Source organism: Triturus cristatus, chromosome 3_1 (genome assembly GCF_964204655.1).
Source record: "Triturus cristatus chromosome 3_1, aTriCri1.1, whole genome shotgun sequence".
In the NCBI taxonomy this organism is placed as follows: Eukaryota; Metazoa; Chordata; class Amphibia; order Caudata; family Salamandridae; genus Triturus; species Triturus cristatus.
This window is the reverse complement of record NC_140583.1, coordinates 145,308,788-145,323,576: the sequence shown is the minus strand read 5'-3', so window position 1 is coordinate 145,323,576 and position 14,789 is coordinate 145,308,788. Positions and strand designations below refer to the sequence as shown.

At 44.5% G+C, this 14,789-nt stretch overlaps 1 protein-coding gene across 1 annotated transcript in view; it reads right to left on the bottom strand.

Moving 5' to 3' along the window:
• Nucleotides 1–420: 420 nt before the first annotated feature.
• Nucleotides 421–14,789, bottom strand: part of PRMT3 (protein arginine methyltransferase 3) — an 881,955-nt gene continuing 867,586 nt past the window's right edge. Inside the window, exon 16 of the mRNA XM_085643603.1 lies at nt 421–1,072. Within this exon, the coding sequence (XP_085499729.1) occupies nt 963–1,072 (110 nt within the window). The 3' untranslated portion in view covers nt 421–962. The remainder of the gene's footprint in view (nt 1,073–14,789) is intronic.

Below are 14,789 nucleotides of genomic sequence, written 5' to 3'. Positions count from 1 at the left end.
GTCCCAACACCGCAGTTGACACTGGAATAGACATAAAGGAGTTGGCGTTCACTGAAGAGAGTCTGGTACATTGGTGGTAATTTAGCTTTCATCAGCTCTATAAAGAGCTGTATCACTTCTGCTCACTCAGGGGGCACTTTTTCTATCAGTCCATGACTAAGTGGAAGCTTTGAACACTAAGTCATAACAAGTGAACCAGTCTGGTTTCAATAAAAGGCATTTCTGAGCTGACTAGTCTCATGTTCCTAAGGAGCTACATCTTTGGTAACTTAAAACTGTGTCCCAAGGATGCTTAACAAATCCCAGGTACAGCGCGGATAATGTGCTGAATATTGAGACTGTACAGTACTGAATAAAGCACTTGGAACTGTGGCACTATTGTATCATGTATTCTGTCAAATAAAGAAGTAAGACATATACTCCAATGATATCAAACTTTTTATTTGGTCTTTGCGAGAATCTGTGAAAACAATATTGAGTGCTACTGCCCCCGGTAAGGGCCTCTTCTGGTTTCCCAATGCCCCTTTTTTAAAGGGTTTGTTTATTTAGTTTTGTTACAAAAACAACACAGAGAATCAACATTTCTGCAAAGTTATAAGGATTCTATACAGTTACATTTGCAAGTGCGGCCGACAAGAGCAGGGGGGAGGAGGGGGCAAGTCTCCCAATGGCGTTTAGTTCACAAATCCTTGATTCACACAGGGTTACAAGAGGCGATCCATGATCTACGTCTTCAGTGGCTTCTGTCTTGCATCTCACTACATTTTCAGTGGCTTTGGTCTTGTATCGCTCTGTTACTGAAGGCAGTACTACACCTTCAATGGCTTCTGTATTGCATCTCACTGTATCTTCCTTGACTTTTCATTTGAATTGCTCTGCTACTGAAGGCAGTACTACACCTTCAATGGCTTCTGTATTGCATCTCACTGTATCTTCCTTGACTTTTCATTTGTATTGCTCTGCTACTGAAGGCAGTACGTCTGAACCGTGTTGTTTAGCGACAGGGTTATGAGGAGCGAACGTGGGTCTTTCCTGTTCTTGCGAACTTTTATCTTTCCTTGCATGATGTCTCCTACAAGAGCAAAAAGAGTAATAGTGTTACATGCTGCATCAATCAGATGATTGACATTAATATAGGAGTACAGTGACAGAACTGCAAATGTCTGATTGTTGGTATGTCTGAATCACCAGCACATTTTACACCCCTGAGGAAACCCGTGGGTCTTGCACTTATAACCAGGTTACATTGCCTTTACAAATTGAAGGTGCTAGGGTGCAGTACAGCTGTACTGACGTCTGATTCAACTATATATCACAACCATAAGTACCTCTGCAAAAGGGCCAACATCACCCGTTAATAGGCTGAGTGAACCAGATCATATGAATGTTCTGCATTTAGGCCTTCAAATAGCTCACTTCTGAATTCCAAGCCTTTCATCTCCGATAGCCTTACTCCTCTATGATGGGAATTATACACTCATTGTGGCCCCTCACTTCAGCACTTGCTACCCACGCCTATAAAAAAATACTGAACAAATTCACGGCCACTGGATGCCACCATGCATAAAGAATTGTAACTACAAACTCAGTAATACAACAAATACTCATTGTCCTAAGAGCATTACTATTAATATGAAGCAACCGTAATAAACAGGTTCATTTGTAATCTATGTACTTATGTAAAGCATATAAACAATTGCTGCTATGTGTAGTCAACAGTGAAGCATGTAGCTACTCTATGGGTATATAGCAATATGTAGTAGTGGTGGTGTCAGCAGTAGTTCTATTAATACTTCTACAACATCTAACAACAAGAATCAAGAATTTTTTATTAAATTTGATTTAGACCTCGACTCAGGTCAACAAATACATGATTAATAGGTAGTAAAACATTTATAATATTCAGACATTAAAACAGTTTTAAAAAAACTTTTAAAAAATGTATACAGGTTATAACAAGCACATTCATCAAGCGGAGATTTACAAAACTCAATTAGACTTTTTGCAGAGCAGAGATTATGTCTAAAACATATTGGCTTTATATACCGGCGCCGGGCCTCTAACAACAGTAATAATAACAATAATAATAATGATGATAATCTGCAATGCAAAAAAAAATATTAAGGACTACATTTTTTTAATCTTTAACACTTTTCCTTGTATGTACCACTGTTTGCCAACAGTGCTCAAGTAATGGTAACAAACGGTTACATTAAAGCTTCTACTTGGTACGCAAAACTACTACCTCAAGATGCCACTAAATGAACCATTCTCATTCTAAAGTTCAATACGTTCAGACTACCATGCCCCCTTGAGCCATACAGGACACTTGCGGCACAATGGCATTCTCTAAATAGTGATACAAGCAAACCAAGACAACTTTACAGCATCTGACCACAAATTCATCTTAAAATATTAAACTCTCCAAGCCTGAAAATCATCCTTCCTACGCTATGTAGATCTCACCCTCTATCAATGCTACATCCGCCTGCAGCCTGGTGAGTATCCCATGAACAACCCTACTTCGAACCAGTGCCAACAAGAGCACCAAAGCTCTGCCAAAGCCACCTTTTGCTTTTACAGCGGGGACCAATGAAAATCCTCCAATTTACACCTTAGTGAGGTACATCTCATATCACCAACAGGATCCATATACCCAGATCATAGGATGCAGCAATGAGTCAGCAAATAAGGTAATTATTTATACTGCTACTACATCAAAGCTGTCCCTATAATCCTTCCGCCTCACAGACTACAGCGACCAGTCCCCCTGAGACCACTCGGCAGAGCAGACTAAATAATACTACGGAAGACCCTACTTTCATATAAACTCTTTTGTGGGTGTAGTCATCAATGTAAAATTATCTTTCAAAAAAGACCAGCACCCACAATTGTTGACCTAACTAAATGTGATTATCACCACTATCATATTGATCACTGAAACTCCAGTGCTATATATGTTACAAACCTCCTCACCCCTATCATACGATATTTACCAAGAACAGGGAAGTGGGTAGAAGAGGTGGTTTAGCCATCCAATGGGATCTAACGTCCATCTTACTTCTCCTGCAGGCACCTGCTAACTACATGTGTCACAAGCCTGGCCAAATCATGTGTGCGCTAATCTACCACTCAGAAAACGTTGCCTTTCAAGCTGACCTCTTCCACCCATCCAAACAAACCAGATTTTTGTCATGGGGATGAAAGCGTCTGACCTCATGATATTCTGATTATATCATAAACATTTTATTCAGCCTTTAAACATTGATTACTACCATTTTCTGTAAGAACCGGTTCTAGTCTCATAACACCTTTTAGTTTGCATAGTTCATTCACAACTAATAATGTATGTCTTCAAATATTTTTTTTTTTTTAAAATTTGCCCCTCTCTGTGACTAAAGGTAGTAGGTTTCAAGCACACTGCTTAATGAAAGGGATATGTTGGACAAGTGAGGGTTCTTTCTGTTCTATTAAACTCTACACTTAATGGAAGATTTTTGTTAAATAGTACCCAGGTGAGTATCTTTGTGGTACAAGGAATATGTCAAAATAAACCACCATGTCTGCAAACCAGTCATCGGCATCTAGCAACCCACATGAGTAGATGAGTTCACATTTCAGCTCTAGTCTATTTCATAAGTTCTTCATTCATTCCTTCATCAATACATTTAGTATTGAAGAATAAGTTACTTACCTTTGGTAATGTCTTGTATAGTAGAGACTAGATCTAGTCGCAGATTCCTTACCCCAAATTTATCCCGAGGTGCCAGACTGGATCCAGAAATCTTTCTACAGCAGTACCTCTAAGCGTCGGTAAAGGATATCGAGCAACTCCATAACTACATCTTCCACCGGATGTGACATCATCAAAGTCCACATAAGCCCTCCCACGACGTGCCGACGCCAGTTTCTTCCACAACTACTTTCTGCTCTAAAACGCAGAGCCAGATATAGAAACTGCCTTGAAAACCGCGTGCCAATAAATAAACCTCTTTTTGAAAGTCGCTTACATTCATTAATAATGGTTGTTTGGTTTGTCTTCCTTCTACTTTTTTCCCCAACCAATGAAAGGCATGAGGGTGCATAGAAGGGATCGGAAGGAACGGGAGAATCAATTCGCAGAGTGGGAAGAAAGGATGGGTCGGTAAGTAATCTGCGGCTAGATCTAGTCAGATTAGGCGTTACCGAAGTTAAGTATTTTATTCATCTGATAGAGGAGTCTAGCCGAAGATTCCCTACCTTAGAATAGATACCCAAGCAATACCATCCCGGTCGGGGTTCGAGCTCTCTCTCATCCATGTTTCCGCTAGGAAGATGAGATCCCAAGACTTTGAATCAAGTACTAGCCAAATGTTATCTGCGTGCTTAGGAAGAGATTTACAGTTGATTAGACAGGCTTTGATTTTGGAGGTTGACCTATTACTGGGGGTCCAAAGCTCTGAGGATGTGACTTCAACAAGGGCTTTACTTCTGTCCTTTACTTTCAAGCTGGTTCATTCCCCTTCCTCTCCTGCGTGTCAGCCCTTCTCCCCTCACTGCTGCTTGCTCCCTGCATCTCGACCGCTTCCAAGTGCCGTTTTCCCGCCTCCCAGTTGACCAGCCCTCCCGCCTTCCCAACACTACTCAATGGCTGTGCAGTGGGTGCACCAAGGGCACGCCAAAAGCAAGCCTGTCTGCACCCGCCGGTGCCTGGACCGCATGCTGCAGCCCTTAGATGCCTTCCCTGGTCACAATGCCCTTGGTACCCATGGCACCTTTTACATGGGGCTTACCTGTGGCCAGAAATGTGCCAATTGTGGGTTCAAAAGTACAGCTTTGGGAAAGAACACAGGCCCTGGGAACTTGATTGGCAAGGACGCAGGGCACACCAAGTCAAAGTGCATCATGTGGAGGGAACCACTGGAATTACGCAGAACCGCCCCACACACGGACTCCTTGACCCCTAACTCTCCTGAGAGGCCCGGCACATGGGTGACCCCGCCTGAACTGTGTGACTTAACCAGTACTTCTGCACCTGTGCCATCAGTTTATCAGGCTTGAGGAACGTGCACCCCTCCCTCTGTGACCTCTATGACATACTGGCGTGTGCCCTGCCCTATCTCTACTCCCTTGGATGATCCTGGAGCACCTGGACTAACCCTGACACAAGGCGGCCTGCCTCCTGCTTTGGGACCTTACGTCTACTGCCTGTATCCACAACAGCCCATCCTGGAAAGTAGATCACCTGGCCCTTCCTAATTCAGATCTCCTCAATAGGGGTACGTCCTATTTCCCCCATGGCGAGCCAGTATGCGCTCCGCCCAGCGGGCTTGTGACTGGGTACCCTCTGGTGTGACTGCCAGACATCTGCTACACTTGTTGCTCCTTGGCCCTTCCTGGGATTGCCCGGACTGGCTTATGATAATGGAAAAACCCTAGGCCACTAAACCACTGGCGCTGAGGAGACAACATAATTATCTCCAAACCTAAAGACCAGAAGTTACAGTCTCCCTAGACATAAATGTGTTACAAGCGGATCACCGCAAGTTGGCGGACAGAGTGGAGGAAGCGGAATCTGCCTTGGCTACGGTGAGACTGATAGTGCAGGACCTGCAGGAGGGCTGAGACACATGGAAGAGGAGGTTGCTAATTTGCATCGCAGAGTGGAAGATGCAGAGGGGCAATCAATATGCAATAATATCCGCTTGATGGGCTCCCCCTTGATGGCCGGTGAAGACAGTTCTCGAAGAGAAGGTGCCAAAATACTTGTCCATTGAATGGGTGCACTGGACACCGGGCTGCCGCTACCCCCCCTGGCACCCCTCCACAACCCATCATAGCTCGTCTTCTCAATTATCATGACCTGCTGCTGCAACGGTTTCACTAAGAGCATGGCGCTATGAAAAAGTAACGATCACGGCATATCCTGATTTTACCATGTAGGTAAAGCGCCGACAGGGCTCTTACTCTAAAGTTAAGCAACGTCTTAAATAGACTTGGAATTTAAATATGCTCTTCTGTTTCCAGCGAAACTCAGAGTGACAAATGGCAAAACGCCCCACATATTCCACTCACCAGAAGATGTATTGACCTGGCTTCATTCTAACGATCTGGTTCACAATCCATCCGAGGGCTTGAGTGCCGGAGAACGTCTGGTGCCAAATCCAGACGGCGCAAACACAGATCCCTCGAGACAAAACCAACTAAGGATCTAGCGGTGGCAGAGCAGGTCCGAGCCGAATCAGAGGCCTCTCTCCATGACATGAACTCCTATGCACCTATGCGCTCTGAGCCTGTTGGAGTTGGGAGTCGGGCCTGCTGGGGTCTATCAGGCCCTAAAGTCACCCCACGATCGACAAATGACGTATAAGGCTGGTCCTCCTAACCCCGAGATGATCGACCTGGCATGGTATGCTTCCTTTTGGGTACTATACCCTCCCTCCCCCCGAAAGTAAGCAGTACTGACTGGGGGCTGGATGGCATACCATCTAACACGGGCCTACACCACAGAGACCGTGTATATTGACACTCTCACTCTGATGTTGATACTGGATCTTCACTGCAGTGCCACGTCCTACCAGTGCTCCTTCGTGGACTTTACTAACAGTTTGTTTTCACTTACACTTTTTATTGTTTCACAGTTGGGCATTTTTGGACAGGCTCTGACAAAGTATCTGTCTTGGTAGGGAACTAGTTACCCTGATTGTTTGTTGTTTCTGTTTACCAAAATGCTCTGGTTATACCCAATAATGGATTTGTGTTCATGTGCATGCCACATGGGAGCATCTGACCACACGGGGGTGGGTCTCATCAGAAGCTACTACATGCTGGTTGGGTGAATGTGGGGTACTCGTAGCCTTCACAGCTGACCTTGCTACTGAAATCCATGGCTGGGGCGACACTTGACACTGCTATCCTGCAATATTATGTCCTTACTTGGACCATGCGTTGCATGATCACATCTATGCACACCTTAAATGCTGCCACATACACATTGCAGTGCTCCAGGAAACACATCTTACCACCTCAGAACTACACAAGGTTCACACAAAATGGAGGGGCAGGTGTACGGCACATCCACTTCGACCTTTGTCCACGGGGTTCTTATCTGGATCGCTCCAGGGGTCTCCTTTGTTGTGGGTACACAGAGGGTGGACACTAAAGGAAGCTACATCATCTTAGAAGGCCACCTAAATGGAGCTCCCCTCACACTGGATGTGCTCTATGACCCCCAGCACAAAACAAGTAGGTTCCCTCTCACATGGATGCTCTTTAAGGACTCTTTATCCCCCAAGCTGTGGAGAGGTGATTTTGACTGGTCCACCCTGCGCACAACTGCCAACAATCGCATACCATAGCACTTTGGTCACTGACTCACATGGATACGCCTGCATGACACATGGCGACTGGCACAGCCATTGGCATGAATACTCCTACTATTCCTAGGTGCACGATGTACACACTCGGATTGACCTCTTCCTAGGCATTGATTAGCTCGGTGCCCAGCTCACCCTGGTGGAATACTTAGTGCGCAGCCAATTGTCATATGTCACATGCATGCCCATTGTCATTTTGCCTATGTTAGCATGAGCACGTTGCAGACTGTCCTCTGTTTTGCATACGTTACATTACAAATATATTTTGCTTTACGCCACTATGTATGTGTTCTGTCCTTTTCCTGGGATTTAGTCTGAACATGTAGACAAGGTCGTACAACAATGCTCATTGTTATTCTGTTCTGCTCACGCCCTAGCACATAGACAAAGCACGCAATTGCAGCTGTTGTTTAGGAACACGTACTTTCTGTCCTATAGGTATGCACAGATAGGTAACACACACTTGGAGAGGGACCATTCCAGAGAAAAGATTGTGACAACCTCTGGGATGTAGAGCTTTATTCTGTGTATACTGAAGTACGGGGTCTGCTGCGAACACCTAGAGATCTTCTGATATATATGTATATATTTTCATTTTGCTTCTGTATAAGGGGAGGGAGGTTAGGCTATACTGTCGTATATATTGATATCTCCATTTATGATTTACGGACTACTAGCTATGCTGACCGTATTTGTGTTAGGCATTTTCTTACTTGTTGTGGCACGTACACTGCAAAATAGAGCACGTTAGTTAAAAAAACATTTTAAACTTTCCTCATGCCTCAGTCAGAGCTTATTATGGACTAGTATGAGTGTATGAGCGGAAAGATGTGTCCTGCAACTCCGATTCTGGGGAGAGTCGGAGTGTTGTGTTCTGGGGTGTCTAATCACTTGTGCCTCTGTGAGTGAGTAGGGGGGCAAGTGAGACACTATAGTTAGTCAGTTCCGGGCTCATGGGTATTCAGGTGGTATGATGACTTAGTCCCTGCCTACTAATGTCCCATAATCCCACACATTGTCCTGTGACTCTGCAGAATCCCTGCAACATGGCACCGCCAAGGTTTGGTCTGGTGCTTATTCACGGGACCCCTGAGTAGCACTTGTGCTTGTCTGCAATCCCCTCACATCCGTGGTGGGAGGGCTTTGCCTCCTCAGTTTTTAGGGTTCCCCTATTGCTGTAGGTTTTTAAGATGTAAATTGAAAAGGTTTTTAACCTGTTTTGTGCTACCGTTTGTTTCTATTCTCTTTCTGTGATCGTGCAGCAGATGCAGATTCCGTCTCATTGCTGCGCTGCCCTCACTAAGCATTTGTTACAGCTTGGAGTCCCCAATTTGGGGTCTCCAGTTGTCTTTGTAGTTGAGGTGGATCCTGCCTGCTGTTTCAAGGTGTTTTACTCCTGGGTTACGTTTCCTGCTGAGGATGCGAATGATAATTCTTTCCATGCTTATACACTTGCAGCTGTTCCGGGTGCTTATCGTCCTTATGTGGTTGTTGAAGTTCCTTTTTCGGCCTGGGACCATCCGATTTGGTTTAATAGCGCCCTACCTCACCCTCTTTTCTTTGTTCATATGGGCCGCTTGAGTACTGATGGAGCCACTTGGCATGTATTGGCCACTTTCCCTCCGCATCCGAATTATCTTAATGCAAATTTAGTGGAGGTTCGTTTGTTATACGGTCAGGTTGTTCTTTTTTATAGACGCATGATCCAATTTGTTGCCCGTGCTTTTCTTATTGCTCCGCCTGGGGCTGGGCTTCCGGTGCAGGTTGCACACGGTAGAGGTCTTGTGATTAGCCCAGTTATGATTAATTCGCTAATGGGCAAGCGTCCTCAGAATTGTGAGGACTTGCCATTTTGGAAAGCTCTGAAAATTGAACAGATTGTTGCTGTTTTTCCCTTTACGGGTCCCGTTGAGAAGCATAGGATCCTTACTCTGTGTGTGCCTAGTTGTCTCAATCCTCCTTTGACTGACCGCAACACCTGGGGGACGGTGTTTGTCTCAGTATATACAGGATGAACATGGGCCAGGTCCTGTCCTAGATCTGGGGATGAAATTGTTGGGCAATTTTCCTATTGTCTCCGGTATGATTCTTTCTAATGTTAAAGGTAAAGGAGCAGCTTTGATGGTTCTTCAATGGCTTTCGCCGGTGCCTGACCTGGATCGGGAACAAGAGTTGCCATTTATTATTGTTGACCTTTATACGTCCTTGGGGGCGCAATAATTTGGGGGTTAGACCTTCACAATTGTCTCAGATCAAGCCCCCTCCTGTAAAGGAGGGACGTCCCTTTTTTCCCAAAAAGTCTTCAGAAAAAATAAGCAGCAATAGAAACCTAGGTCTTGTGGTGTTTCACCACCACCTGACGCTTCTGAACGTAGATATGATTTACGCATCGCTCTAAGATTAAAACTCCAGAGGGGCACCAGGTTCCTGATCCTCGTCCTCCTCGTTCCTTTCAGGAATCGTCTGATCAACGGTATGACGGGGAGGACGACAAGATCGCAAACAATTCGAGCATGCGCAACCCCAGCGGGACCCACAGGGCTCTTTTGACGTGAAAGTCAAGAGGGAGGAACCACCTCTGTATATAGCCAAATTCCAGAAGAAAAAGGTTGCGGATCTGATAACAAAACATACCCCAGATGGTGAGAACCTCTTCCTGGTCAGGAGTTGGGTGGTGACTCTCCTCGACAGCGCGGCAGAAGTTACCATGGTGAGCCTGACACTCCATCCGTTGCTAAAGGAGAGAGCAACTGATACCTTTCTCACTGTTGAAACTGCGGACACCGCGAAGCACCCCCTGATTGTCGTTATTAAATAGACATTCAGTTTGAAGGTGACATTAAGCGCACAATAAATGTTATTTTTTGGGACAACTTGACGTCTTCATTTGACATTTTACTAGCGAAGGTCAATTAGCCGCCCCCTTTGTTCTTACTTGTCCTTGTGGTGAGGATGTGATAATTTCTTCCTTCTCACAATATGTCCCTGATGCGACTAAGCATGCCTATGCTTCAGAGTGGGCTCTTGCCTTAGCGCCTGCCTGATCATAACCAGGCTGGGTGGGGTAAGGATTTTCCCTCACATGTTTCCAACTAAACGTGACGTGAAAGCATCTGTTAAAGAGATTCTGACTCAATTGGAGTATCAAGGTGTGATTGAACCCTGTATCTCTGCGATATATAACCCCCTTTTTCCGGTTCTGAAATCTGATGGGTCATTTGCATTGTTTTAGAATATAGACATTTGAATAGTCATACCCGTACATATGCAGTACAAAACACGCATAGTACAGAATCAATAACATTGTGCGTAAAAGATTTTAAATGACTTTGGATATTTCCAATGGCTTTTTTAGTCACAACCTGGCACCTGAGAGCCGGGCATGTCTGCATTCAGCGCCCTAGGCACTCAAAGACTTTGCCGATGGGGTATAAGAATAGCCCCGGTGTTTTTTCGGCACATATCGAGTCGCTAGTGAATGAAAATGACCCCAATGCGTTTTCATATGTCGATGACAAATACCTGAATTACGATGATTTGAATCCTCAACATTCTTTGCAGCCTTAGGCTACAAATTCAATTTTGCAAAATCACATATTTTGTTTTTGGTCATTCTTTTTCTTGGTTATGAGTTGAACAATAAGGGTAGGGGTTTGCCCCCCTTTTTTTTTTTAAAAGTGTGCTCAGTTGCAACCTCCTTCTACCCTTAAGAAATTACAGTCACTGTTAGGTTTCCTGAACTTTGGCAGGACTTACATTTCTGACTGTGCTCAGGCTGTCAAACTCCTATATGCTTTGTTACACCCCTCCTTTTCTGCTTCCATTTGGCTTCTGGAACATACCGCTGTGCTGCATGCTTTGCAATCTGACTTACTTGCGATATAGAACTTACAAACTAGATTAAATACTACGAATTTGGTCACCCGGATTCTTTCCAGAGCGATTGGTTTCACTTATGTGACTTTTAATGAGGGTGACACAGTCCCAATGGCTTACAAATCGCGTCTATATACAGCTGCAGAGTTGCGTTTTTCATCTAATTAAAAAAATTCTAAACGCTGTGCAGATGGCTGTCCTGAAAGAATGCCCTTTGGCACAAGGTAAACGCATTTTTGTAGTTTCTCCCGTACCCGCTCTGGAAGCAGTCTCGAAAGCTAGTGTGCCTAATTCTAAAGTCCTTTATCCTCGTTGGATTCAATGGGTTACGTATTTGACGCCAGCTGATGCCAGTTTTGTTTTTGATCCTTCATTACAAACACAGATTTCTTCAGTATGAGCATGTTGACCCTCAACCTTCTGGGGTTCTTCCTCTAAATGAGTACATTTGTCTCATTAACAAGGATGGTTCGGCTCAACCAGCCATTGGTTCCAAACAAGCCTATTTGGCTGCTTGCGCAATTGTCATAGGTTCAATGAGAAATTGAGTTTTTAAGTCCTCCTTGCTTTACCTGCAGTCTCTTGGCGACTGCACGGCCCAGATAGCAGAGTTACATGCTCTCCTCTTCTTTTTACTGTGTACAGTCTTTTAATGACAGTTTGTTTTGAAAACGATTTTAACGATTCACATGGTAGCACAATCAAGCATAAAATGGTTTGGGTGGTGGCCCCTAGGGCACGCTTGCCCCTTACACATTTTGTGCATATTTTGGGACATCAACATGCTGGAACGCACACGGTTGGAAATTCATTGGCTGATGAAGCAGCCAAATCTGCAGTAGCCACAGTTAAAATAGCTGCTATTATTTGGCCTATGACTCAAATTGATGATGACATTTTGGCGGCTGTTGCCACAACTAAGGAGGGCACTCCTTTTTCTCAAGAACACCCATCACGCTATACTTATTAGTTGACAACCGACAAAGTTCCTTGTGCTTCTATTCCTTCGGTTGGTGATCGTTTGGTCCCCTATCTCGAACGCAGGCATTCTCTCATTGTGGCTGCTCATGAAGACATGGCTTCTGCACATGCTGGTGTTGTAGCTACTGTTTCTCTTTTACAACAATGCTACTGGTGGAGCGGTTTATATCAGCAGACTCGTAAATATGTCCTTTGTTGTGATGTTTGTCAACAAATTAAGAGTCCAACTGTGTCGTGTCCACCTCAAACTCATCTCTTTATTTCTAATCATCCTTTTGGATGTTTTTACCTTGATCAGTGGAGCCCTTTATCATTGGACACTGCTTTTTGCAGTGGATTCTTGCACTAGGTTCCTCTGGGTTTGGCCCCAGCACTCTGCTGACGCTCACACTGTAAAAAAAGATTTGCAAGTCTTTGTAGGGACTTATGCCAACGTCCAGCATTTGCCTCTAAGGCTTACTGTGATTAAATTAAGTCTTTGGGAGTGCAGGTGCATTTCTCGTCTCCATATCGGCCTGAGTGCAATTCTGTTGTGAAGTGGACGAACCGTGACTTAATGCAATCTTTAACAGCAAGAGTATTAGGTAGGGGACGTGGCTGGTTTACTCACCTTTATGGGTTCAACGTGCTCTTAATAATCTCCAAAGGAGATCTCTAGGTGGGCGGAACCCGTACGAAATGCTCTTTGGTATCAAGATGTTTGTTCAAGACCTTGACGGTCTAGACGTTGTGGCGGCTGCCGCAACATTTGATGTAGATAACCACTGTGCTGTCTTACAGGATCTACAAAAGTGTTGTGATACACTGGCAAAATCCCATTTGGCATCAGCTGCACCTGAAGAAGCAGCGGTTTATATTCCTGCTGCAGGATGGCTTCCTAAATTTCTTGATCTGGTTCATGAAAAGGTGGCAATTAAGAAATAATTCAGTCCATCCCAACGTGCTCCTGTGCCAGTGCTTGGTCTACAGGGTAACCGAACTATGATTTTACCTCCTCTGCCTGGTTGCAAAGATAATCACTTCATTTCAATTGACCATGTCAAGTTACACCATATGGCTGATACTGAAAAGTATGCCTCGGTGTGTCCCATGACGGGATATTCCTTTACAGCCTGTGAGTTCTGTTTTTTCTGATTCTCCACGGCTGCTGGATGGGGAAGTCGAGCCTTCAGTTGACCTGCTATCTGTTTTACCTTCTACGCACTCCACAATGAAAATCGTTTATTCTGATCTACTCCTTGCTCACCTGCGGGAGTGCAAGCCTCAAGTTCAAATCCAGAATCCCAGCCTCTGTTAATCAGGCTGAGTTCTTCTTGTTACTATAGTGATCAAGACAATTTTTCATCTGACACTTCCTCTCAGTCTTCAGTTTTGTTTACAATACCAGCAAGGATGTGTGTGTTCCTATTTTGCTTAAAACGCACTTATCTGGTTCCCTCATGGACGTATGTTTGGATCGTGTTTTACATAGTATTTCTGTTCATGTGGATTGGATTCATGACAGTTTTTTTTCTTTTGATTTACGGCCACTACCTCATGGTATGTTCTGCTGCAGAACTGGTTGGAGTATTGACTCCACATTCATCCTCACATAAAATGAAAAGGCACACACTCACCGCCACACTCCACAACGCCAGCACACACAAAACTGCCCTAGACCGGATCTGCTCATTCCTCACCTGCTGAACCTAAAGAATGAGACTCAAGTCCTTCCTCTTCAAACCCACAGAGATCAGATGGAGAGTACCCCAAGGATCATCACTCAGCCCCACGCTCTTCAACATCTACATAGCCCCCCTAGCCACCATCGTCAGAAAGCATGGACTCAGCATAGTATCCTACACCAATGACACCCAGCTCATCCTCTCCCTCACCAAGGAACCCAACACCACCAGACTCAGCTTCTAGGAAGGGATGAAAGACGTTGCATCCTGGATGAGCAGCTGCTGCCTGAAGCTCAACTCAGAGAAGACAGAAGTCCTTGTCCTCGAATCTACCCCCTCCGCATGGGACAACACCTGGTGGCCCACTGCCCTTGGCAACCCCCCCACACCAACGGACCATGTCTGCAACCTTGGCATCATATTTGACTCATCCCTCACCATGACCCGACAGATCAACACTGTCTCCTCCACGTGCTTCAACACCCTCCGCATCCTCCGCAAGACCTTCAAATGGATACCTTTCTGATTTTCTTTTAGGTCCCAAATCCTCCTGTGCCAAATGATTTGTTCATGCAACATATAATGAATTTTGTCAAGTGTTACAAATGGAAGCTGCTGTGCGTTTATATTAAATCGACAAAGACAATTTAGACAAAGTGATTGCTGTTGGTGACCACAGCACTAATACATTATCATGTCGTGTTTATACTCTAGATACAATTGTGTCTTCTGTGATTGATATTGTACAAAATGAAGTATCTACATTGTATCATAGTCAACATCAACTTACATCAGTTATGCAATTTGGTTAGACACTATAGATATTAAAATATGGGTGCTTTTTTTTTTTAACAGAGTTTTATATAGGGCGAACTTGACCCGAATCCGGTATCAGAGCGCTTTACCAGGCAAT